The sequence below is a fragment of the Camelus ferus genome, chromosome 32 (assembly GCF_009834535.1).
Source record: "Camelus ferus isolate YT-003-E chromosome 32, BCGSAC_Cfer_1.0, whole genome shotgun sequence".
Taxonomy (NCBI): Eukaryota; Metazoa; Chordata; class Mammalia; order Artiodactyla; family Camelidae; genus Camelus; species Camelus ferus.
This window is the reverse complement of record NC_045727.1, coordinates 4,982,493-5,005,800: the sequence shown is the minus strand read 5'-3', so window position 1 is coordinate 5,005,800 and position 23,308 is coordinate 4,982,493. Positions and strand designations below refer to the sequence as shown.

The following is a 23,308-nucleotide window of genomic DNA, read 5'->3' as shown; positions in this document are numbered from 1 at the left end:
GAACAGCCTCATGATGACCCCAAAGATCCTTCCCATGTCAGGAGAACAATTAATGAACAGATCAGAAAATGAGTCAACATTCATAATGACCAGTGTGCATTACAGCATCTACCTGGTGCCAGGCACTACACTAAGCATCCTATGCACATTTAATCCTCAACAAACCTTAGATGGTAGAACTACAACCACTCATTTTACATACAAGGAAACTGAGGGTTCAGAGATGTTGAGACATGTGCCTCCGGTCACTCAGCTGGGGACTCAACCCAGCTGCTCCCTCTGGAGTCTTTGCCCTTAGCCAGGTCTTTCTCTCAATGGATCAAATTAAGTACCTGGATGATGGTGCCTGAGGCTTCACTATTGATTATCTCTTAAGTTGCCCTCAAGTCCTAGAGAGATGATGAGAGTACGGACAGAAAGGAGAAGATGCAAATCTGATTACGATCAGTCCCCTGTTCAAAACTATTCAGTGTCTCCCCTTTGACCTCAGGGTGAAGTTCAAAATCCTTGATGTGGCATTAAGACTTGGTTGGATCCCCTCTCCTGTCCAGCCTGATCTTGCACCATGTGCTTCACCCTACCCTCATTCACTCTGCCTTCCACCCCAGGGCCTTTGCACATACTATTTCCTCTGCCTAGAAATCTCTTCCCCAGTGTAGGCACAATGCATGACACATAGTAGGTGCTCAATCAATATTTTCTGGATAAATAAACAAAATGAGCTAACAAATCCTAAGAGTTTGGACATTTGGATTCCGATGCAAGCTGTCACTAGCTGTGCAACTCTGAACATGAATGTAACTTCAGCATGCCCATGTCCCAATCTGCAGAGAGCAGACTTTTCTTTCTCACTCACAGAACTGCTTTTGATGATAATCGTAAAGAAGAGACACAAAAGAAGAAATGAAAGGTATCAAGTGCTGAGTGAAAATAAAGGGCAATTCTGGATCTTAAACTGATTAATGATCTCCTGTTCCCTTTCTTTACAACAGCCACCAGGACAGCTGTTTCACTGGTGACTGCAGCAAATCTACTTCTTCTGGAGGGCTGGGTGGATGGGAGAAGGTGTGGTGGGGAGAATCATTTAAGGAAAACAATTTGCATGTGGCTGGGGTCCAAAGGAGTGCAGCACAGGAGCCTATGAGCTAATGTTCTCTATTGGACCCTATGAGAAAATTACACCAAATTACTCCTAAAAATTGAACTCATTCCTGACATCTGTGTTCTTTCGTTAACTAAGTCCTCTTTCAAAGAAAATCTGGAGCAAAGTCCACACTGGCTTCATTTTTAGCCATGACCTTAAGGGAAGCATTGCTTTCTGTTATGAAAGGCAGAGGGCAAGAGGGGAGGGAGCGTTTTCCAGGCTGGAGAGAACATTACTTAAACACTCTTTGCCATGAGGAAGACCGTGACGGTAATTATTTATAAACATCACGGCAGGCATTTATTGAGCACTTACTATGTACCAGATCCCACGAAAATGCACCTGTCAGATCTGCAACTGCAGGGGGCAAAACTGACAAGCTGCTGGGCTCTGAATTCACCACCATGTTCTCATGTGACCATGCGCCCCACAGGCTGCTCCCAGCCAATACCTGAGCCAGGAGCGACAGCGGACAGCCCCATTTCTGGGAGATGCAGTGCTCCTCCAATGGGCGACTTTGTGCTCAAGGATTCCCCATCACCCTGGTTGAAACTTCTGCAGGACTGCACCTCCACCCAAGACTCGTCCTGCCCAACCATCCTCCCGGCTCCTCCACAGGGATCAGACCTGTACCAGGCCTGTTGTCTCTGTGGTCCTCGTCCAGCTCCCTCTCAATTTTCCTTCACAGGCACTTTCCCCAACAAATCTCTTACACATCTCATCTTCATATCTGCTTCTTAGAAGACAGGACCTAATGAGCAGTATTACTCCTCCCATTTTATAGATGAGGACTTGAGCCCCAGAGATATGAAGGCATGAACCCAAGGTCACACAGCTAGAGAATATTGAAGACTATCAGATCCGGGATTCAAACCAAGCAGTCTGGACCCAGAGCTCAGGCTCTCAACCACAAACCTGTAAACACACATTTTACTGCCAGAGGCAAGGCAGGATTCTATTGAGAGTAGCTAAATATTTCTGTACGGGCACAATTTTATTCCTTTTACAGGATATCTCATTTGATCCTTATGGCCATTCTTGGAAATAAACAGAAGTTTTGTCTTCATTTTACTAATGAAGAATCTTGAGACTCAGAGAGGTCAAGTAACTTGCTTATAGTTACTTGACACAGGGAAGCAGGACCCCATGTCTTATTCAGTGGCAGCCAGGAGGATGTGCCTGGTGGTCCTCCAACTACAAGAAGCATAACTGACCAAGGCTCCAGCTGCTGGGCTTGGAAATCCACACCATGCATGTGCCAAGCCACGCTCCAGGTGTTGACTGAACACGGCAGGGATACTTATGGCAGACCTGCTCCTGAGGGATGTGGGCTCACCTGATGGCCCGTTTTGGCTTGAGGACTCCCTGATGGCCTTGCTGAACTTGCATCTGGGATGCTTCTACCCACCCCCGCTCCCTCTTCCCCTCACTCAGGGTCAGACTCCAATGGCCATCTCACAGCTGTCCCGTTTCACCCGACTCTCTCCTCATTTTCCCTCACGCAGGCACTTCTTCTAGTGATATCCTATCTGTTTAATCCCCTCTTGGTATCTTCTCAAGAGGACCCAGACTAACAGATCACAAAGTCTCTCTTGTTCCCCGTGACTGAGATGACTGGAATAACCCCGAAATCTAAGGTCTTTTCTTCGAGCATTTCCAGACTGAATCCAGAAAAAGCCAGGTTGCTTCTTTTGATGGAAGGATGTGTTGTTGATTCCTGGGGGCTACAAATGGGATTACTGCAACCTTGCTGACTGCTCCTCTCCAATAGGAGGAAACAGAGTCACAAAATTTTCTCATACAAGTGGGTGACATACCAGTGTGGCTATCTGAGACTCCAGACTCACACTCTAGCCAGTTTCGGACATCCGTCTCACTGTGTGACCTTGGGCAGGTTTGTTGCCCTCTCTGGGCCTCACTGCACAATGATCTTAGGGAAGCTCTCTGGTCCTCCTTTGGCGAGGATCTAGGACCCACCCACCGGCTTTGCGGCCCATTTATGGTCCCAAGGCATTGACTCACAGCTTGACGAATGGATCTGAGTAGCCATTGGCGTCCATGGCCGCCAGGTGCACACAGCGTATGATGCCCACAATGAGGCCTCCCTGCTGTGTGCTGTACATGAGGGACACCAGGATCTTGCCGCGTTCCTCTATGTCACCAATACGCTCCACCTGCTGCAGTAGGAGAAGAGGGTGTGTGGGTCTAGGAGGGGAGGGGTCCAGACAGTATGGATGGTGAGCATTAAGACAGAGCCTGTGGCAAGTAGGAAGAGCTGGGCCAGCGCCAGTGCAATCAGCACCATGGAGAGCGAATGCACCAGCCTCCTGGGAGGAGAAAATGACGAAAGTCTAGGGGCCCATTCCCAGGCACAGGGAGACCAGTAGCTTTACTCTGGCTTAGACACGAATTGAGCCTGACTCTGATCATAGGCTGAGCTTGACCCTGGTCCTAGCCCGACTCTGAGCTCAGACTCCCCACCCCGCTACAACCAGTCTTCTCAAAGTGTAGTCTCTGGGGTGGCATGAGGAACTTGGACTGAGGGCATGGACCTGCAGCCCAACCCCAGCCTCTGCCAGACACACAGCACAAAGAGCCTGCCCTCTGTCTCCACAGAGGGAACATGGCTTTGCTCCAGGGCAGCAGAGGACCAACAGGGCCGAGGACATCAATGGTGTCTCCTGGGTGTGCGAGAGGATGGGGCTTCCCCACCTTGGGGGCCCCAGATGGGAAAAGTGGCCTCCTAGTCTCATGTTCTAATGCCTTGGGCAAGGGTATCTCTCATGGTTTGGGGAGAAAGAGTGGGAAAGAGGCCAGGGAGAGAGAGAAAAGGGGGATGCCAGACCCCGACTGGCTTCAACACCCACTCCTCACCTCCTCCTCATAAAGGGCCATGCCTCGGGCTGTTCCGGTGGTCCCCGCACGCTTCATCTTAAAGGAAAGAAATAGAAACAAAAGATAACATTGTCTATGGGGTGCATCTCCTGACAGAAGAAAGACCAGAAACCCTTCACCACTCCACTAGCATCCAGAGCCACAGGGAGCCAAGCTTCCATGGCCCTTCAGCTTTTCTTCCTTTAGCTAAGATGTATATACCACTAACCATTTAAGAGACCATGTCAATGCACAGCAGCCTATGATGTAGGCTGTATTACTATCCCCATTTTACAGATGAAGACACTGAGGGTCAGAGTGGTTAAACCACTTGCCCAAGGTCACACAGCCAATAAGACAGGTAAGATTTCCTCTGCTCTGGCTGAAGTGGCACAGGGGTCTTAAGGACTAGCCTGTCAGCCCTGTCCTTGGTGGGGCATATGAGGGGAGCTGTCCCTGGGAGGGTTAAGAGCAAAGAGCCAAGGAGATGATCAGCAGAGTTCTGTGGCTGCTGCCATCATGGCAAGGTGGGCAGACCCAGGAGCTGATGACCCAGACGGGGGCCTGGCCCCTGTCCTGACCAACTGGACTCATTGAGGGAGGGGAGGAAGAGGAAGCCTGAAGAACCAGCTGTTATCAGGCAAAGACCCAGAGGAAATGCTTCACTGCCAGGCACATCTTTAATGATTTATAGGGAGCCTGGCATTCAGTGTAAATTCCTCCTTGCAATTTGCCTTGTTATGTGCCTGCTCCCCCCGGGCAGTGGGCCAGCTCCCCATGCGGAAGCCATGGAGGGTAGGAGGGGGAGTCCTGTAGCATCCTCCCACCAGATGGTCAGCCTGAGGATGGACGACCTGTGAGCCACACCATATTCTGTAGCACAGACTAAGGAACAATCTCAATTTGGTTCTTGAGCTTTCTCAAAAGGTGAGCATCACATCTCACAGGAACAGTTCTAACGCTTTACATGTGCTCTCACATTAATCCTTAAGAGACCTATGGTTTTGGGACTACATTATCCCATTTTACAGATGTGAAAATGGAGGCACAGAGAGACTCAGTAATTTGGCTCAGGTTATACTATAAGTGGCAGAGACTGGGATTCAAACCCAGGGAACCTAGCTCCAGAGCCCACGCTCTTAGGCACTTTGCTATCCTGACTTCTGCTTAACTGCATGATGCTTTTTAACTTCATGACTGACAGGCGGGTAAGGCAGTATTATTTCCTATAATAATAACAGTTAATTCATGAGTGCTTATCATGTACTAGGTTCTGTTCTAATTATGTCTTTCACACAACCCTCCTATGAGGCAGGTGTTGTTGTAATACCCATTTTATAGATAAGAAAAACTGAGGCCCAGAATAGTTCAGACCCTTGGTGAGGCCAGGGAGCTGGGAAATGGCAGAGTTGGGCTTTGCGCCCAGGCAGGCCAACCTGCCACACCACATGGCCCTTCAGAAGTGGTGCTAACACAGGGCTGGTGAAAGGCATAGCCAGGATGCAACCCCGATGTTCTGACCTGAAATCTTCACCCTCCTCCCAACAGCTGCCACAGCCCCTCTACTGTGTGGTGACCTACAGATCCATCACATCCTTTGCTGGCCCCGAAGAAGGCAACACCCCAAACCCCACAACTCTGTTCCCCCACAGAACCCTCGGGGCAAAGGCACTCACCGGGATCACCCGCTCCAGACAGATATTGAAGTTCTTCCTCTGGTTCGGCTTCAGTTTCTTGAGGGAGAATCTGGTCTCTCCGATAAACTCGTTATGGCCAAATTTGTCCTCATCACAGACAGAGATCCTGTGGGGGCCACAAAGGGTGGGGGAAGAAGGAAGAGCATATATTAGCTCCTACTATGTGCTAAGAGCTGTGATTGATACTGGAGTGTGTGATGTGCACGGGAATGGTACAACTCCCTATTCACTGAGCACTAGGTCAGATTCTTTTTATTCTTTATTGTAGCATAACTTAACAAGCAGTAACTCGCGCAAATCTTAAAATTCTAGCTTGCTGCATTTTTGCATATGCATACACTCACGTGCAGCCACCACCCAGACAGATCAAGATATAGAACACGCTAGCTCCCAGAGAACCTCACAATCCCTCTTAGTCACTGCCTCCCTCAGAGATAACCATGGTCTCGTCCTCTTGGCAAGATTCAGTGCCTTGTTTTTGACCTTTATACAAATAAAATCAGACATAGAGATTCTTTGATGTTTGGTTTCTTTTGTTCAACATTGTGTCTGTGGGATTCATCCATGTCTATAGTAGTTTGTCCTTTTTTTCGTATTCCATTGTGTAAAGATACCATAATAATTTTGTTACGGATGGGCACTTGCCTTTGAGCTCTGTCTCTAGCTGTTACGAATGAGGCTGCAATGGGACGTCCGTGTTCGCGGCTTTCCGTATGCATGTGTACATACCGCTATCGTGTACCTTCCTAGGAGTGGGATTGCTGATGCATGGACTACACATAAGTTTAGCCTTGGTAGAAACTTCTAAACAGCTTTCTAAAGGGTTCCCTCAGTTATACTCCTACCAGCAGTTTCTGCAGGTTTTGGTTGCTCTTCCTTCTAACTTTATTGTGTCAGTCTTTAATTTGAGCCTTTCCGAGGGGGCCATAGTCGCTCCTTGTAGTTTTAATTTACATTTCCTGGATGATTAATAAAGTTCAGCCCCCCTTTTTCATCTACTTCATGGCGATTTAAGCACCACCTTTTGCAAAGCGAGGCTAGGAGCTTAGTGACCTCAGTTAATTTTTCCTCCCCTCAAACCTCTAAGTTACCCACTTTAAGGCTGAATCATTTTTTCCCTAGTAAGAGGCAGAACCAGGATTTGAATCCAGGTCTCCTGAATCCTAGAACACTAACCTGTCTTTTCTAATCCACTCTGCACAGCATTGAGCAGACTAGAGGTGTAGAAACAGCAGGTCATGAGAAAGATCCCTTAGGAGGCCAAAAGGACAGGTCAAGACACAGTAATCAGCCTGCCATATACTAAGAGGAAGACAGGACTTGTTCCCCCAAGGCATGGGGGGCAGACAGAGACTAACAACACCTCACTCCCCTGGCCATCAACATTTGTTGAACAGCGTTCAAAGTTCTAGAGGGCCAAATGGCCTCCTGCCAAGCCCCATACTGTACACAGTTGGAAAAAGAAGCTGTCTCTGTTCAGCTGGACAGGCTGTAGGCAACCCCATTCTTCTGCAGGACAGTGTGTCTCCAATGACTTAAAAATAATCACCATTTTGGACCCAGTAATGCCACATACAGGAATTTATCTCTAAGACAGAAGATAAGTGCAGAAATATGTCACTATAAAGATCTTTACCCCAGTTTTGTTTATAATTGTGAAAAAGCAGAAATAACCCCACCACAGATCCTATGATCCACCAAGTAGTCCTCCTTTGTTCCTATTCTAAGGGAATACTCATCTGAACACGAGGAAGCATGAAGGATGCTCATTACAAATTTGTTTGTAAAAGAGAAAAGCTGGAAGGCATCTAAATGTCCATCCACAGGGAACTGGCTAAATAAAATGGTAAGCAGTTACATAAAAATTTAAAAATGCCAAACAATACCATGCAATGCTTGTAGATACATAATTCCAGACGAAGTAATTTCTTCAAGAGCTTCAATTTGCATCTGTACTGCTTGATTTCTTTCTATTTTTAATTACTTAATTAATTAATTTTGGGGGAGGGAGGTAATTATGGCATGCTTTATTTCTTACCCAAAAAAGCTGAAGCAAATACAACAAAATATTAAGATTTTTAAAAGATTAAGTTTTGGGTTCATGGGTGTTTGTTTTATTATATTCTCTACTTTTCTGTATATTCATAATATTTATTTATTTATTATTTATCCTCAAGTGTTTTTTCCCTTCTCAATTTAGAGTTGTTTATTCTGAGCAGTACTATCTTTTTTTAAAAAATTTAATTATAGGTAGTTTACAATTTATCAATTTCTGGTGTACAGCATAAAGTTTTAGTCATACACATATATATTCTTTTTCAGCATAGGTTACTACAAGATATTGAATATAGTTCTCTGTGCTATACAGTAGAAGCTTGCTGTTTATCTGTTTTATATACAGCAGTTAATATCTGCAAATCTCAAATTCCTGATTTATCCCTTCCCATGCCCTTTCCCCCCAGTAACCATAATTTTGTTTTCTATGTCTGTGAGTCTGTTTCTGTTTGGTAAATAAGTTCATTTGTGTCTTTTTTTTAGATTCCACATATAAGTGATATCATATGGTATTTTGCTTTCTCTTTCTGACTTACTTCACTTAGAATGATAATCTCAAGGACCATCCATGTTGCTACGAATGGCATTATTTTATCCTTTTTAATGGCTGAATAGTATTCCACTGTATAAACATACCATGACTTCTTTATCTAGTCATCTGTCAATGGACATTTAGGTTGCTTCCACATCTTGGCTATTGTACCATAACATTTAATAATAAAACATTTTAAAAAATCTGTGATAAATCCATTCTGTGGAATACTCTGAAGCAGTTGAAAATCAGGTAGCTCTAAATGTCTTCTCATGGCCATAACCCCAAGATACATTGTCTAGAAAAAAGGCAATTTCCAGATACACATAATGTGACATTTCTTATGTTGTAAATAGTGTGTGTGTATATATATAGTATATGTATGTATATAACAAATATACACAGACTCACAGAAGAAGGAAACTGAGGCTGGGGGAGAGAACTAACATTTAAAAGCAGCACTTGCTTTCTCTGTAATTCTTCACAAGAAGAATGTATTCACTTATTACTTACATCATTTAAAATGCATTTTAATACAACATTGTAGAACATGCAGTGGCATGAGTACCGTATATGGTTAAGTGAAACTGGCTGATCACTTAACAGGATGGCCCATTTTTATAAACACTCAACTTTATAGAATACTTTTGCATACAAACACACACACACAGACACATATTAAACCCAGACGTTCAGACACCAAGATGTTAACAGTTCCACTTATCTGTATTTTCAGAAGTGTTTGCCAGAAATATAGATTGTTTTTTAGAAGAAATAAAGAAATGAGAAACTACTCTGAGATGTTTTAAAGAGTGGCCCCCAGGAGCCACGCATGCCTCGGTCTGCCCAGCCTCAGTCCCCTCTCAGCCCCTAGCCCGTCAGGCACCTGAGGGTCTTCCTCTGCATGTCCTCGTCCGTGATGCCATGATACACCAGAGTCTCGTTCCAGATGGGGTTTCGGGTGTTCCGCAGGGTTTTTGTACGAAGCTTGTTGGACTAGAATGCAGAGAGATGGACAGACAGACATCTGCCTCAATGGGGAGCTAGCTCTGCAGCCCCTTCCTTTGGGCTTCTTTGGGGTGGGTGGGTGACAGGAGTCCACTCCCCTTAGGAGCGTCCAGGGGCTCTGTTCCTCCCAAATGCACACTCTCAAGAGAGTGGGGGACATCCTCCAGGGTCCATCCCCAACACTGGACACTGGGTCACACCTCCCTCCAGGTACTGGGCCCTCTCTTTGAACTTTTCATAAAGATTACAAAGCAAAGAGATTTTATTTTTGGGAAACAGTATTATTTCTAGGCCAGGGAGGCAGAAATGAGAGTCACCCACTCCCAGGCAGTGAGGAAATAATTTCTGGGTATATTGGAATGATTCCCTCTGTTTCCCCAAATAGCATCCTCCATACCTGAAATTCCTTAGAGGGGACAACATTTTTCATTTTACTCTAAGAGAGAAGGCTAGAAATGCAGCTGGTGGCCTGTGACACATCTAATTCATACTAACATGTAAATGATTGATTGGACTCTTTGGCAAAGTAGGTTTGGTTTTAGGAGTGGGCAAAGGAGAGAGCATCAAGGAGAAGCAAATGTCACTGGGGAGGTAGAAGGAGTAGTGGCCAACATGGCCAGACGGGACTGCCTTTCCTTGATCCAAATCAAAAAGAGTGACATAAAGTATGTGTGTAGGCACGCATGTGTGTCCTTCTTTGTCTTATAGGGTATTTAATGCTTGCAAATTTTTGAAAGGCATTTTCTTAAAATCATGTAACCAAGTATACAGTCAGCCTCATTTTCAGGGCATCCATGTCAAATCAACACAACAAAGCAAAAAATAAAACCCAAGAAGGCACGCTTCCACTTCCTGCCATGTCCCCTGAGTGGGTCAATTCAAAGAAAGGAGAATTAATCCCAGTTTCCCTCCCCAGAGCAAAATAATGATCAGCAGGCGAGCAGAAGAGAAAGGTGGGGGGCATGGGGGTATATTTTCTCTTAATAATAGAACATTTTCTCAAGTTATCTGGAGAGAGATTTCTGTTGAGAGACGAGAAGTTTGGCTGGGGCATAAACTGAGTGTGGGAGGTGGACCAAGGTCGGCACCGGGGAGCCACTGAAGGTATTTGAGCAGGTCAAGGGCAGCATCAGGGCACCTGCTTCTCTCCTGGATCCCCGGTTTCTGAGTTGGATAAGTGAGCAGAACCCCTGCCTCTTGACGGAGAATGGCTCTGGTCCATCCCTTACTCATTGCAAGGAGCTTGCCAATCAGGGAGGAGGGGGTTTGGGGGCAGATAGGGCTATTTTAGGCTCTAAGCTGGGAACCTTGGATGCCTTCCAGAGCCTGTGTGCCTGGCTTGCCGAGAGGCCCAGGCCATATGGTACCTTGCTGGCTCCCGGCAGGAGGTGCAGCTTAACGTAGGGATCGGCCAAGCCATTGGAATCCATAGGGCTTCAGTCCCTGTAAGAGAAGGAGGCAACAGCCTGAGGGCCTGGGGAGGGCTGGACGCTCAGCTACCATAGGAGTGGGCATGGCCATCCGTCCACCCTGTGTGCTTCCTTTCCCAAGGAAAGAGAAGGGACATGTGGTATCTTGAAATGAGCACTGGAATCAGGCCGACAGGGTTTAAAGCCCGGCCAGGTCACTTACTGGCTGTGTGACTTTAGGCAAGTTTTGTAACCTCTCTGAGCCTTGTTTTCATTGCCTGTCAAATGGGATGCTTCATTGGGTGGGGAGATTTAAAGGTGATCCCACCTGTAAGGTGCCTGGCCCAGGGCCTGGCACCTAGGAAGTGTCCCGTCAAGGCTGGGTTGTTATTGGGAGGCTGTGAGGACACGCCCCAGAAGGGGCGGGAGAGGAGGAAAGACTAGGGGAAGGAGGCTGGGTTCTGGCTCCTGCACTCTGAGATCTCAGTTTCTCCATCCATGTCATGGGGACCATAGTCTCTGCCTGGCCCCCTCTCACAGAGCTGGCATGAAGGCTCATATGTGACACTGTGGGAGAGGAGTTTGGGATAGAAGTTAATTTAGGCTCGTTAATATGAGCAATTCCAAAATTCCTGGGGCTCAGGTACACTCTGTCCATCCCCCTCTGCCCAGGCGGAGGCAGGTGTCTCACCTGTGGGCTCCCACTGTCCCCTCTCATACATTAATCCCCAATCCCATGTTTTGCGTTCTGTGATCTCCAGGGACCTCAGTTTCCTCATCTGTTCAATGGGGCCGATCATAGTCCCTGATTCATGGAATCTTGGAGGATTAAATGAGATCCCACCTGTGAAGTTTGAGCTCTGGCCTTGGGAGTAAGTATGAACGATGTTTGCTTCTACTAGACCGGGAGAGAAGCCACAGAGTGGGGTGCAAGGGGGAAATCTGGCGGGGTAGCCGAGTGGGTAGGCGCACAGGCCTTTGAGCCAGACAGCACTGCTTCAAATCCCAGCTCCACCACTTCCTGGCTGTGTGATCTGGGCAAGTCCACTTAATCTCTCTGTGTCTCGATTTCCCCATATGTAAAATGGGAATGATGACAGAACCTTTCCTGTGAAAATTAAATGGGATAAAATAATCTGGAGAAAGCCCCAGAGGGTGTATAATACTCAAGAAATGCTGTAGTGGTGGCTTCTTGTCCATTTTCCCAACAGAGCCCATGAAGGTGCAGCCTACGCTCGCTCACTCTGATACCCCCAGCGTTTAGGGTAGTGCCTGATACAGAGTAGGGATTGAATAAACATTTCTGGAATGTCTGTTTGGACTGTGAGGTTGCAAACTGGCAGACGCTGTGTTTTTCAAATCTGCACTTGGACATCTTTGTTTGGGTCCTGTTCACAAGACTTTATCACATTTACTGTCACTCCCTAACATCTTACACACTTTTCTCAACTCTGTTACCAGCCCAGCTCCTGAGCCTTTGAGTTTTTGTACCCCTGTCCCAAGGGGGCTGTAACGTGTGACTTTCCCTATTTCTGGAGCTGAAGGCAAAGACGGTGAATGAATGGTTAAGGACATAGAGCTTGAGACTGTTGCATCTGGACTCAAATCCAGCTTTATCCCTTACCAGCTGTGTGGCCCCAGGCTTTAACTTCCTAAGCCTCAGTTCTCCCATCTGTACTATGGGGCCAATAACAATCCCTATCTCAGAGGTTCCTATGAAGATGAAACAAGATAATGTAGGTCTTTACCTCACTGTGTTTTGTGGGGATGAGGTATAAACACATCTAAGTGTTCGTCCCAGTGAATGACACACAGTAGGTGCTCGCTGAAGAAGTGACCTGGGTGTGCTGCTCTAGGAGTTATGTTAAGCATTTCACACATCATTGATCATCCAAACTGGGATCCTTTGTGAGTAAAAGGAGGAGTTCTTAATTATTTCAGCAAGACAATGAGCATAGCTGGGAACCATCTGTGCAAACTGGGACATGCAGCTGCCTTCTACGTAATACTCACCATCATCCTTATGGGAGAGGCTCTATTGTTAACCCTGATTTACAAATGGGCACACCAAGGCACAGAGAGGTTAAGTAACTTCCCCCAAATCACACAGCTAAGGGCGGAAGAGCTGGTATTTGAACCCAGGAAGTCTGGTTTCTGAGTCCTGACTTGGGGTGTGGGGGAGATCCTAGTCAATTACTTCCTGAGATTTGCGCTGGCATCAGCCAGCATTCTTTGGGGGCTGGAGTTGAGCTGGCTCACTCTCCCTCGAGCCTGCAGCATGGAGATGCTTTTCCAACCTGGTTTGCCTTTCCCACCCCCTTGGGAGCCCACATTACTGTCCTTGCATCTGCAACAACAGACCTCCGACTCAGTCTGCTGCTCCAGCCTGACGGCCACATCTGTAGAAGGAGCTGTTCAGCGGCATGTCAGCTGTCAAGTCAGGCTGTCGTTGCCTCCTGGATGGCACCTCTGTGGTCCCCTCCAGAGGCTGTGGGTAGGGCTGGGCAGATCTCGGCTCTGCCCTTGAAGCCTGGTTGCCTCCGTCCGGGGAGGCAGCTGCAGTTAAGTGAAACCCCTCTGGGACCATCCCCCAAGGAAGTCCTCCCCCGAAGGAACTGGCCATGGTTAATTCCTGCTCCTTTCTCATCACTGTCACTGTCACAGACTGACAGGAGGCAGGCCTGGTGACCCATGACCTCCCCGAGTCCCCTAAAAATGCCAGAGCGTCCTGAGTGGTCCTCAGCTTGGCCCCTCACCCACCTTGGCCTTTATGATGGTGCAGTGCAGGGAGCTGTTGTCCTGGTCATAGAGAAGGCTGAACTCCAGGGCACCCAGGGTGGCTGAAGAGGAAAGAGGCAGGCACCAAGAGGACACTCATTCAGTCATTCAACAAACATTTCCCAAGTACTAAATCTGTGCCTGGCTGGGTGAGGCGTTAAAGACTCAGTCCCTTCTCTGGACTCCCCATCCTGGTAGATCCTCTTCTTCTTTGGAGTCCTCAGCATTTCTGTGATTAGTTAATCATTTGTGCAATTGCCTAGTTAATGACTTCCATCCTGCTAGGTTGAGAGTGCCCTGAGGGCAAGGGCTCTGACTGTTTTGTTAACTGCTATGTCCCCACTGGGCAGAGTGCAAGGCACAAGGCTGGTGCTCCCTTACCTGCTGAAGGAATAAATGAGTCTCAGCATCTGCTGTTGCCTCTGCCTAGAATGCTCTCCCTCCAGATCCTCATGTGGCTGGTGCCATCTCATTATCCACATCTCAGCTGAAATGTCACCTCCTCAGAGAAGCCCTTCCTGATTGCTCCATCTAAAGAAGCCACCCTCATGGTCATTTGCCCTATTTTATTTCCTTCCTGGTCCTCTACCTTTATTTGAAATGAACTCATTGGTATGTCAACTCTTTCTCTTCACCAGAATGTTAGTTAGAGCCATCTTGTCTGTCATTTTTTTTGGCCATGGTATCCCTAGCACTTAGAATAGTTTAGGGGCACCTAGTAGGTGCTCAGTAAATACTTGTCAAATATAGAGATGAGTGAGTGAGTTGAGTATAGAGACAGAATTGTTTATAAATCACTGGGACAGCTTTTAACAGTGGACAGAAACAGCCTGGGAGGGAACATCCAGGCTGAGCAGGACAGTCAAGACACATTGAAAGCTGACAGATGGAAGGAGCAGTGGCCGCTGCTCGGGGCAGAAGGACCAGGATGCGGAATGGCAGACACAGTGCATTTCCAGAGCAGACACAGCCCGCAGTTGACTGCTCCTCGTGGACTCCTTTCCCCTGAGACTGCAGACCCATGACCTCTGGGGGAGATGGGGCAGCGGATACTTCAACCAGATCTGGCCTCTGATCTGCTACAGCAATGAGACTGACCGTCAGCCCCTCTACTCACTGGCCATGTGAACCTGGACAAGCCCCTGAACATCTCCGGTCCTCTGTCTCCCTATCTGTGAAACAGGAATAGGAAAATCTACTACTCCCAGGCTCACTGGGATGATTAAACTGAGCACATGCATGTAACACACTTAGAAAAGTGCCTGGCACAAAATAAGTGCTCATCAAGTGTTGACGGTCATTGCTTCTGATGAGCATATCACACAGCAGTAATTCCTCGTGTGTGTTTAGCACTATGTAATAGTAATGATTTCCAGTTTATGAAGCCCTTTTTCAGGAGGTACCTCAGTAAACCCTCCCCTCAGCCCTGCGTGGGAGACGGTATTTGCTTCCCCTTTTACAACGAGGACAAGTGACTTGAAGGGCCAAAGCCATTCTGCCGGTTACAGCCCTTGGTCCATTTCTTCTAAGTGGATCCAGGCAGCCCATCTGACCAGGAGCTCTTGGAATGTCCCTCCAACCCTGCAGCATGTACTGGGCCCAGACACTACCCATCCAAGCTTCTGTCCAGCTCACAAAGGCCGCCCCAGCTCTCCCCTGCTGCTCCCAGCCACACCCTGGAGAAATGCTGCTGGTGTGTGTGTGTGTGTGTGTGTGTCTCCCTAGAACTCGGGGTCTGAGTGGGAGAGGCAAAGAGTAGGCACTTTGCAAATCACTGAATGGATGGGTGCAAGAGAAAAATCAGAATATTTTAAATCATGGTTAAAAAGTGACTTTTAGAAGGCACACATTAAAGAGTTTGGGAAAATATTAAAATGCATAGATACCTATATACGTTCCTAGGAGTGGAAATTGCAGAGCCACATGATCATTCTATGGAGTCGCCAAATAGAACACTGTGAGTGCAGTTGAATTGTACTCTTAAAAATGATGTAAAAGGTAACGCTGATGTATTTTACAACAATAAAATATTTATACATATAGCAGCTACACTTTAGAAAGCTGATGTCATTTTATGAAGGTAGTAATACAAATTTGTATTTTTGTAACTTGGCTAATAATTTATTAATAGTTATTGGTATATTAGGGGGCCGGTGGGTGTACAGGGCTGTCCCCAGAGCCATCCCTGTTTCCCTGGGGGCGACCCCTGAAGCAACTTTCCCCAGCCACCCCTCCATTAAGCTTCACCTACTTGCTTCATCTGAATCGTAGCTGTTGGCTTCCTCCTCCTCCTCCTCCTGGGGTGGGGGCTGGCGGGCAGGGGCCGCGGCCGGCTGGGGGGCAGCAGCAGACGCTTGGGAGTAGGGGCCCGGAGGGTGGCCCGCACGGTCCTCCCTCGCTCCGGCTGCCGAGTAGCCCCCAACGCCCCCTGTTCTCTCCTCCTGGGGTGGGGCGGTGGCCCCTGTATAGCCAGGGTCGTCAGGAGCCACCTCTGCAGAGGAGAAGCAGGGAGGGTGGGAAAGAGGCAGCTGCGGTATTACTGTGAGTGACAGGCACCCACGGGTACCAGGTGCTGCGTGAGCCTTGCCCCAGGATCACCCCAGCCCTGCAACCGAGGATTATCCCTTCCAGTTGACGGGGGCCACCTCACGCCGTTTGCTGGCTCTCAGAATATTGCCTTTGTCAAAGCCATCAAGGAAGGCTTGCAAACCTGCAGGTTCCCTGGCCCCATGGAGAATCTGTAGGCAGTGCACTGGGACCTGGGAATCTGTTTTATAACAAGTCCCACGAGCTGATTCATTCAAATGGAGGCAAAACAGACCCCACTGAGAGCCCTCAATGCTGTGGGCTCTGAAGCCAGACAGCCTGGATTTGTCCTTTTTTTGGGGGGTGGGGGTGTAAAATAATTAGGTTTATTTATTTATTTAATGGAGGCTCTGGGGATTGACCCCAGGACCTCATGCATGCTAGGCAGGCGCTCTACCACTGAGCTCTACCCTCCCCACTAGACAGCCTGGATTTGAATCTCAGGGGTGTGACCTGGAGCACGACACGTGTCTCTGAGCCTCAGTTTTCTTAACTGTAAGATAGGAATTTTAATACCTGAAGGTGCTCAAATAATAGCAGCTCTTATTTAAAAATTTTAAAATATACGTGCAGCGCTTAGAGGAGCACCTGAGGCAGAAGACAGCAGTGAGTATGTCGTAGTGGTTGGTGATGCTCCTGCTGCTTGTGTGTCACATGCAACAATCATGGTCGCTTGGAGTGACTGTCATACTTTGCAGGCCACGTGCTACAGTTTTATATGAATTAGCTATTTAATCCTTCCAACAACTCTGAGAGGTAAGTCCTTGTACTATCCCCATTTTAGAGATAAGGAAACTGAGGCTCAGGGAAAGTGAGTGACTTGCCCAGGGTCACACAGTCGGGAAGTGAAGAGGCAGTGATTTGAATCTAGGCAGTGCGTGCTCTTAACCACTGTACATATTGTCATTTTCTCTCTATCAGACCTTAGTGTGGACTCGCTAGAGTTTTGGAATTAGGGGGGTCCCTTAGAGCTTCATCACATAGGTCTCAGGATGCAGAATGTGCTGACGGCTGGCAGCCCCTGCTCCCCCTCCCTCTCTTCTCTCTCTCTCTTTCTCTCTCTCTGATGGGACAGAGGTGATCACCTGTGTAGGCACAGAAAGTAGCAAACACTTGCCTGGTCTCTGATCTGGAAATCGTCCGGCTGGCCCGGAACTGGGTCTGCTGCCTCCTGGGGGCCCTCAGTGGTGCAGAGAGAGACAGAAGGTTGGAACAGAGAAGGCGGCATCATTTGGGTGCTTGCCCCGAGCCCCCCTCATTTCACAGCTGTGGACACAGGCCCAGAGGCAGCAGGTGATGTTGGGAGGTATCCAAGGTTGCAGAAATGGTCCCATAGGGAGGGCATTCTGGGGTCAGAAAGGTCTGGGTTCAAGCCCCAATCCTTCCTTCCTTCCTGGGCCTCAGCTTCCTCTTCTGTGAAATGGGGATGGTGATACCAGCACTTCATGTTTTGCTGGCTGTTATGAGGTCGATGAACTCAAGGAGTGAGAATCATTTGTAGGGTAACGGGCAAGTTTATCTTTTGAGTCTACCATTGTTACAGGGTCATTACTGGTACAGAGGATTCTCTGCAACTACATTTTCAACGCTTGGGATGTAGGGGAGAGCCACAGGGATCAGGAATGAAGTAACGTTCAATGACACAGTGAGAAAGCCATTCTGGGTTCTTTTAAAATAACACAATTTTAACTACACCGAAGCAGGCATTATTTTCTATTGCTTTACACAAGCCATATTTGTTTAGAGTTTCTCATATTATGAATCTCTTTGTCCACCATTTCTCCCCAAATCTCACATACTCTTCTGAGAATGTCTGTGATTTACTAAAGTCCGAGGTCCTTAAAATTTCCTTGAGAGAGAATTTATGATAACAACTTCTCTCAATTATGTTTTTAAAGGAGGGCCAACCTGAAGAAAACTATTAAGGAAGTAAGAGGGTAGGTGGTAGGGCAGGTGGAAAAGTTGTGAAAGCGAAGTGACAATGTCTGAAGGTGGCAACACCGAGGGATGAGGTACCCTCACTTCTCACGTTTGGGTGGGTACACTGCCCCTCTCCATCCCACCCCTGCCCGCTTCCCACCTGGAGCATTATTCACTCTAAGGGTCTTAGAGGAGTTTAGGATATGGTGGTGGCTGCAGCTTTGCAGAAATCCCAGCGGGTTCTGCAGGCAAGGATGGGAGGTCACAGCTGAGTAACGACCTGGGCAGGTGGGTGGGTGGCAGGTACCTGGCTGTCCAGGCTGAGGAGGTGCTGGGCTCTGCGTCGAGGCCGGAGCAGGTTTAGAGGCCTGGACCGAGTTAGCCCGTCTCAAACCTGCAGGCGGAAAGAGGAAACAGCCTGTCATGTTACACACACACACACACACACACACACACACACACACACACACACACAGTCAAAACAGGAAGAAGCTTGCATGAGGCACAGTCCTCTGGATGTAAACTAGATGCAGCCCCCTGACATTCTCAGCTCTTTCACACCCTCTTCTCTTCCCTTCCGTGTGTGCTCTCTTTCCAATATTCGGATTCCCCTTGGGCAAGTCCCAGCAGAAACACAGGTGTTGAAAACACAGATTCTGTGATGTTACTTCCAACATCTGTGACCTTGCACAAATGACCTATCTTCTCTGGGCCTCAGTCTCCTCATCTGTCAAATGGGAATAACATTGGATAGGGTTGTGGTGGAGATGCAATGATGCGAAGTGCTCAGAACAGTGCCTGGCATGTAGTAGATGCTCAACAGCCGGCGGATGTTGATATTACTTTATTATTACTGAAAGACTTCTTCATGTGGACCAAGCTTTGCACCCCATCCTTTTCTTTCATGACCTGTGTATCTCTTTGGGCTGGTCACTCACCCTCTCTCAGATGCTTCATGGAGGCAACAACTCTACTGACTTGATAATAATGAGTTAATATCTATTTATAAGAACGTATTTAATCTCTACACCCTATGATGTGGGCACTTTATTAGCTCCACTTTACAAATGGGGAAACTGAGGCACAGAGGGGTTAAGGAGCTCACCTAATGCCTGCTCTTGGCTGGTTAGTAGCAGAGCCAGGGTTTGAACTCAGGCATTTGGTTTCTGGAGTCTACCTGAGACTGTTAGAGGCTACTGTCTCCTGCCAAGCTGTTGGGAGATCAAATGGCAATGATACAACCAGCAGTTCCTGGTACCCAGAAGGTCTGACATTCCTGGAAGAATGCCCTGTCCTCTCTCACCTCACTGGGCTGGATCCCATCTCTCCTGAATTCAGAACTTTTTCACTGGAGAGATGCTCAAATGCTCATGACAGAAAGTGCTTTGCCACCTCTGGCTGGGGCTTACCGATTCCCAGGTCTTGTCGCAGGGTCCTGCATTAGCACTGTCATTTGCTTGTTTATCCAGGTCCTTGTTCATCCATCCATCCATCCATTCATTCACTCACTTACTCTCTTACTCATTCAACAAGTGTTCATTGAATGTCTACCAAGTGCCAATTAATAAATGAATAAAAACACCGTCCTCCCCTTTCCTTTTGATTCTCCTCATCCAGGAAGTTTGCCTGGATTTGTGCATCCCTCTCACCTGCTGGGCTCCGGCTGGGGTCACCGCTGGTCCCACCGTGGCTGTGGTCCCAGCTCTCTGAGTCCCGGCTAGATGAACTCATTCGTGCCTCAGAGGCCCTGCGCACAGGAGGCCCATAGCTTCCTTGCCCAGGAGCTGAGGCCAGGTCAGGGCCTGGAAAGAAAATCATGAATTGAATGGAGAAAGGGCATCGGAGGAGTGGGGGAAAGGAGTCCAAGTCCCCAAAGTAGAATTCAGAGTCAGCAGAACCCACCTGTCTTCTGACCTGGCCCCTTCCTGTCTTCAGTGTCGCCTGGGGGGAGAAAACTAATGGGAAGTACGTATTTGATGTTTTCTGGGGATCCTTGGCTTAAGGGTGGTCACAAAGGGGCCCATCCACCACTCCCAAGAGCTTAAAAAAGAAACCTAAGTTTCCTCTCCCAAGTTTCCCTTTGATGTAGCACATGTTTACAATCTCACATTATTTTCTTTGCCAACAAATTAGGATCATTGCATATGTACTGTTTCTAGAACGTGCTTTGTTCACTTAATTTGATTTTCCCCAGGACTCACCAAGCATGCTCCAGCCTCAAGCCCTTTGCATTGCCATATTCCCGAAGATTCTATGAGCCCCCTTTATCACCTTAGTCAGGTTTCTCCCCAAAGATCATCTCTTCAGACAGCCCTTCTCTGGCCATTCTGTCCAACATGAACCCTCCTGTCACAACCTATCACCCGACCTGATTCATTTTCCCTCCCAGCACTTACCACAACCTGAAATTATATCGTATTTGCATTTGCTATTTGTTGAGCATCTGATTCCCCCACTAGAATTTTAGCTGCACAAGGGCACAGATTTTATGTGTTCCATTTACTGACTCCCTAGGGCATAGAACAGAGCCTGGAACTCATTAGGTGTTCAGTAACAGTTTGTTAAAAGAATATTGAAAGCTCATAGCATGGACATTATTCCAAATCTATAATACACATTTACAGCATTCAATTTTAAAAGATGCTTTATACATTGTGGAGTGAATATATCATAATCCAGTCAACAATTCCTCCATTAATGAACACTTATTGTTTGCCAGTATCTTTGCTACCATAAACAATGACACAATAAATATACATATACGTGTATCTTTTATATTGGAACTTCTCTTGCTGTTAGTTATATTCCCAGAGAGGGATTGTTGGGTGAAATCACATACACACTTCAAATCTTAAGAACTTCTGTCATATTACTTTACAGGAGGCTGGAGGTGAATTACAGTCCTACCGAGAAATGTTGTTTATACCAACATTTCTTCACATATTCATCTGCACTGGATGCACCAATAACTTTTTAGGTGTCACTTTGCAATGCAGGTGATGTTATTTCTTTCCAATGAGGTAACTGGTCACTACGTCAACTATATTTTCAGAGTTATTTGTTTTGTCTGGAGTTTATCTGATGATAAGCTAGTTCATAGCATTTATGTATCTATCTATGTATAGGGGATTAATATTATATAATGTATAATATAATATAATAACATTATATAATATATAAAAATAATGTATAGAATATAATAAATATATAACATTTACTAAATGCTGCACTCTGCAAAGTACTTTACGCGTACAGGCATACCTTGGAGATGCTTGGGTTGGGTCCCAGACCACCGCAATAAAGCAAATATCACACAAAACTGAAGCACGTGAGTTTTTTGGTTTCCCAGAGTGTATAAAATTACATTTACACTGTACTGCAGTCTACTAAGTATGCGATAGCATTATGTCTAAAAAAAAGTACATATCTTAATTTTAAAATATTTTATTGCTCAAAAATGCCAAAACAATTATAAAAGTAACATCAACAATCACCGATCACAGACTATCACAGTAAATATAATAATAATTAGAAAGTTTGAAATACTGTGAGAATCACCAAATTGTGACAGAGAGACACTGTTGGAAAAATGGCACCGACAGACTGGTTTGTTGCAGGGTTGTCACAAACTTTCAGTTTGTAAAAACAAAATAAAATTATAAAAACCCAGAATACTCAATTATTGCGAAATGCAATAAAGCAAAGCACAATAAAACGAGGTCTGCCTGCAGCATCTCATTTAATCTTCAAAATAACCAAATGAGTTACTAACCTCATTTTATAAGTGAGGAAAAGTTTCAGAGAGGTTAGGTCCCTATCCAAGCTCACGTGACTTGTAAGTGGTAGAGCTGGAATTCAAATTCAGGTCCTCCTGGCTCCAGATGTTCAAGATCTTGACAGTTAAGTTCTACAGCCTTCTCAGAGTAGAGGGAGTAATGCTTAACCAGGAAGAAAGATGCTCTAGTGGTGGAATCTGGGGGTTCCTCAGGGATGCAGTGTATACTGACAATCTGGCAAGTCTCCACAAGGAGCAGAAATTGCTCACGCCTTGTCGGGATGAAAGTTTTGTTAAATGGCTTTTGAGTGCCAGGTACTGCGCCGGGTACCTTGAGAAGTTATAGTTGGGCACTTCAATTTTTGAGACCTTCAACTATAACCTTCCTTTCAGAAGCACTGCCTGTGCGCAACTCCAGAACTGTCATTCAGAACAGATTTTATCACCCTATGTTAATTGAAAGTATTGTAAGGGCTTCATCTGGTCAGTCCTCGTGGCCCCATTCAATTAAAATGTGTTCTTTTGGGGTTGCATTTTTTTCTTTTTATTGGTTTTTCCTCTCCCTTTTAATCATCATTTCAATAATTAATAACGCAGGTAATAGTGATAATATGCATAGTAGTGGTAATTTTCTTTTATTCATTTCCTTTCTATTCATCTTTCATTTTTAATTAGTCCAATTTCAGATTTGCTGATGGTTGATCAAAGAAATAGGGGCGAAGGCGGCCTTCTCAGCAAGCCCCAAACCTACCCCTTCCCCGACCCATGCACAGGTTTCAGTGTGTATTTTGGCGTTGGGAGTCTTTCTCAGTGCCTAATTTTAATTTCTACCTCTGCTGTACCTCCAAATACTCCATCAGGGATGACAACAAAGCCTTTTGGCAGCTTGGGATTGCAGAAGCGTTCCCTTTGGTACCTTCTTGGTAAGAGTTCATGATGAGCTATGAAAGGGACATAGGAGTCCTAGACCCAAGCCCAGAGGCTGGCTGTCCACCAACTGGGTAGAAACACAGACATGATGTCAGGACATCCTCTGGGTAGACCAGCTAGCCAAGACCTGTCCTTGGTTCTGAAAGCAGAAAAGCTGTGATTTCCTACCTCGAGCTGGAGCCCGGGCAGCGTGCTTGGGCTCAGGGGCGGGCTGCTTGGGGGCAGCGGGCTCACTGCCAGGCTGCTGGGACTTGGTCTTCTTTATGGGCATAGGCTGTGGGAGGACTTGTTTGGGGAAGCCCTTGAAGAACCATGCTCCGGAACGCTTCCACACCTGGGGGAGGAGAGGTAGATGATGAAGACATGGCAGCAAAGGACCACTGCTCCCGCCTTCACGAGTGCCAACTTTTCACTTGCTCCCTGCCCTCAGAACAGTGACAGAAGAGGCAGCACACTTTTCTCACCAGTATGCAGTCTTTCACAGTTCTCATTCGACTCACACAACATCCCTGAGCACTCAATAAATGACCAACCTCTTGATGGATAAAGTCGAATATCAGAAAGGTTGTGAACCGGTATAAGGCTAGAAAGCTGGAGAGT

General features: G+C 46.8%; 1 protein-coding gene across 1 annotated transcript in view; it reads right to left on the bottom strand.

Moving 5' to 3' along the window:
- RPH3A (rabphilin 3A) overlaps positions 1-23,308 on the bottom strand; it is an 89,454-nt gene that overhangs the window by 5,921 nt on the left and 60,225 nt on the right. Inside the window, 13 exon segments of the mRNA XM_014553655.2 lie at positions 3,167-3,321; positions 4,019-4,075; positions 5,695-5,821; positions 9,189-9,298; positions 10,678-10,740; positions 10,742-10,753; positions 13,480-13,559; positions 15,749-15,988; positions 17,201-17,263; positions 18,311-18,397; positions 19,653-19,805; positions 19,906-19,944; positions 22,877-23,042. Of these exon segments, the coding sequence (XP_014409141.1) occupies positions 3,167-3,321; positions 4,019-4,075; positions 5,695-5,821; positions 9,189-9,298; positions 10,678-10,740; positions 10,742-10,753; positions 13,480-13,559; positions 15,749-15,988; positions 17,201-17,263; positions 18,311-18,397; positions 19,653-19,805; positions 19,906-19,944; positions 22,877-23,042 (1,352 nt within the window).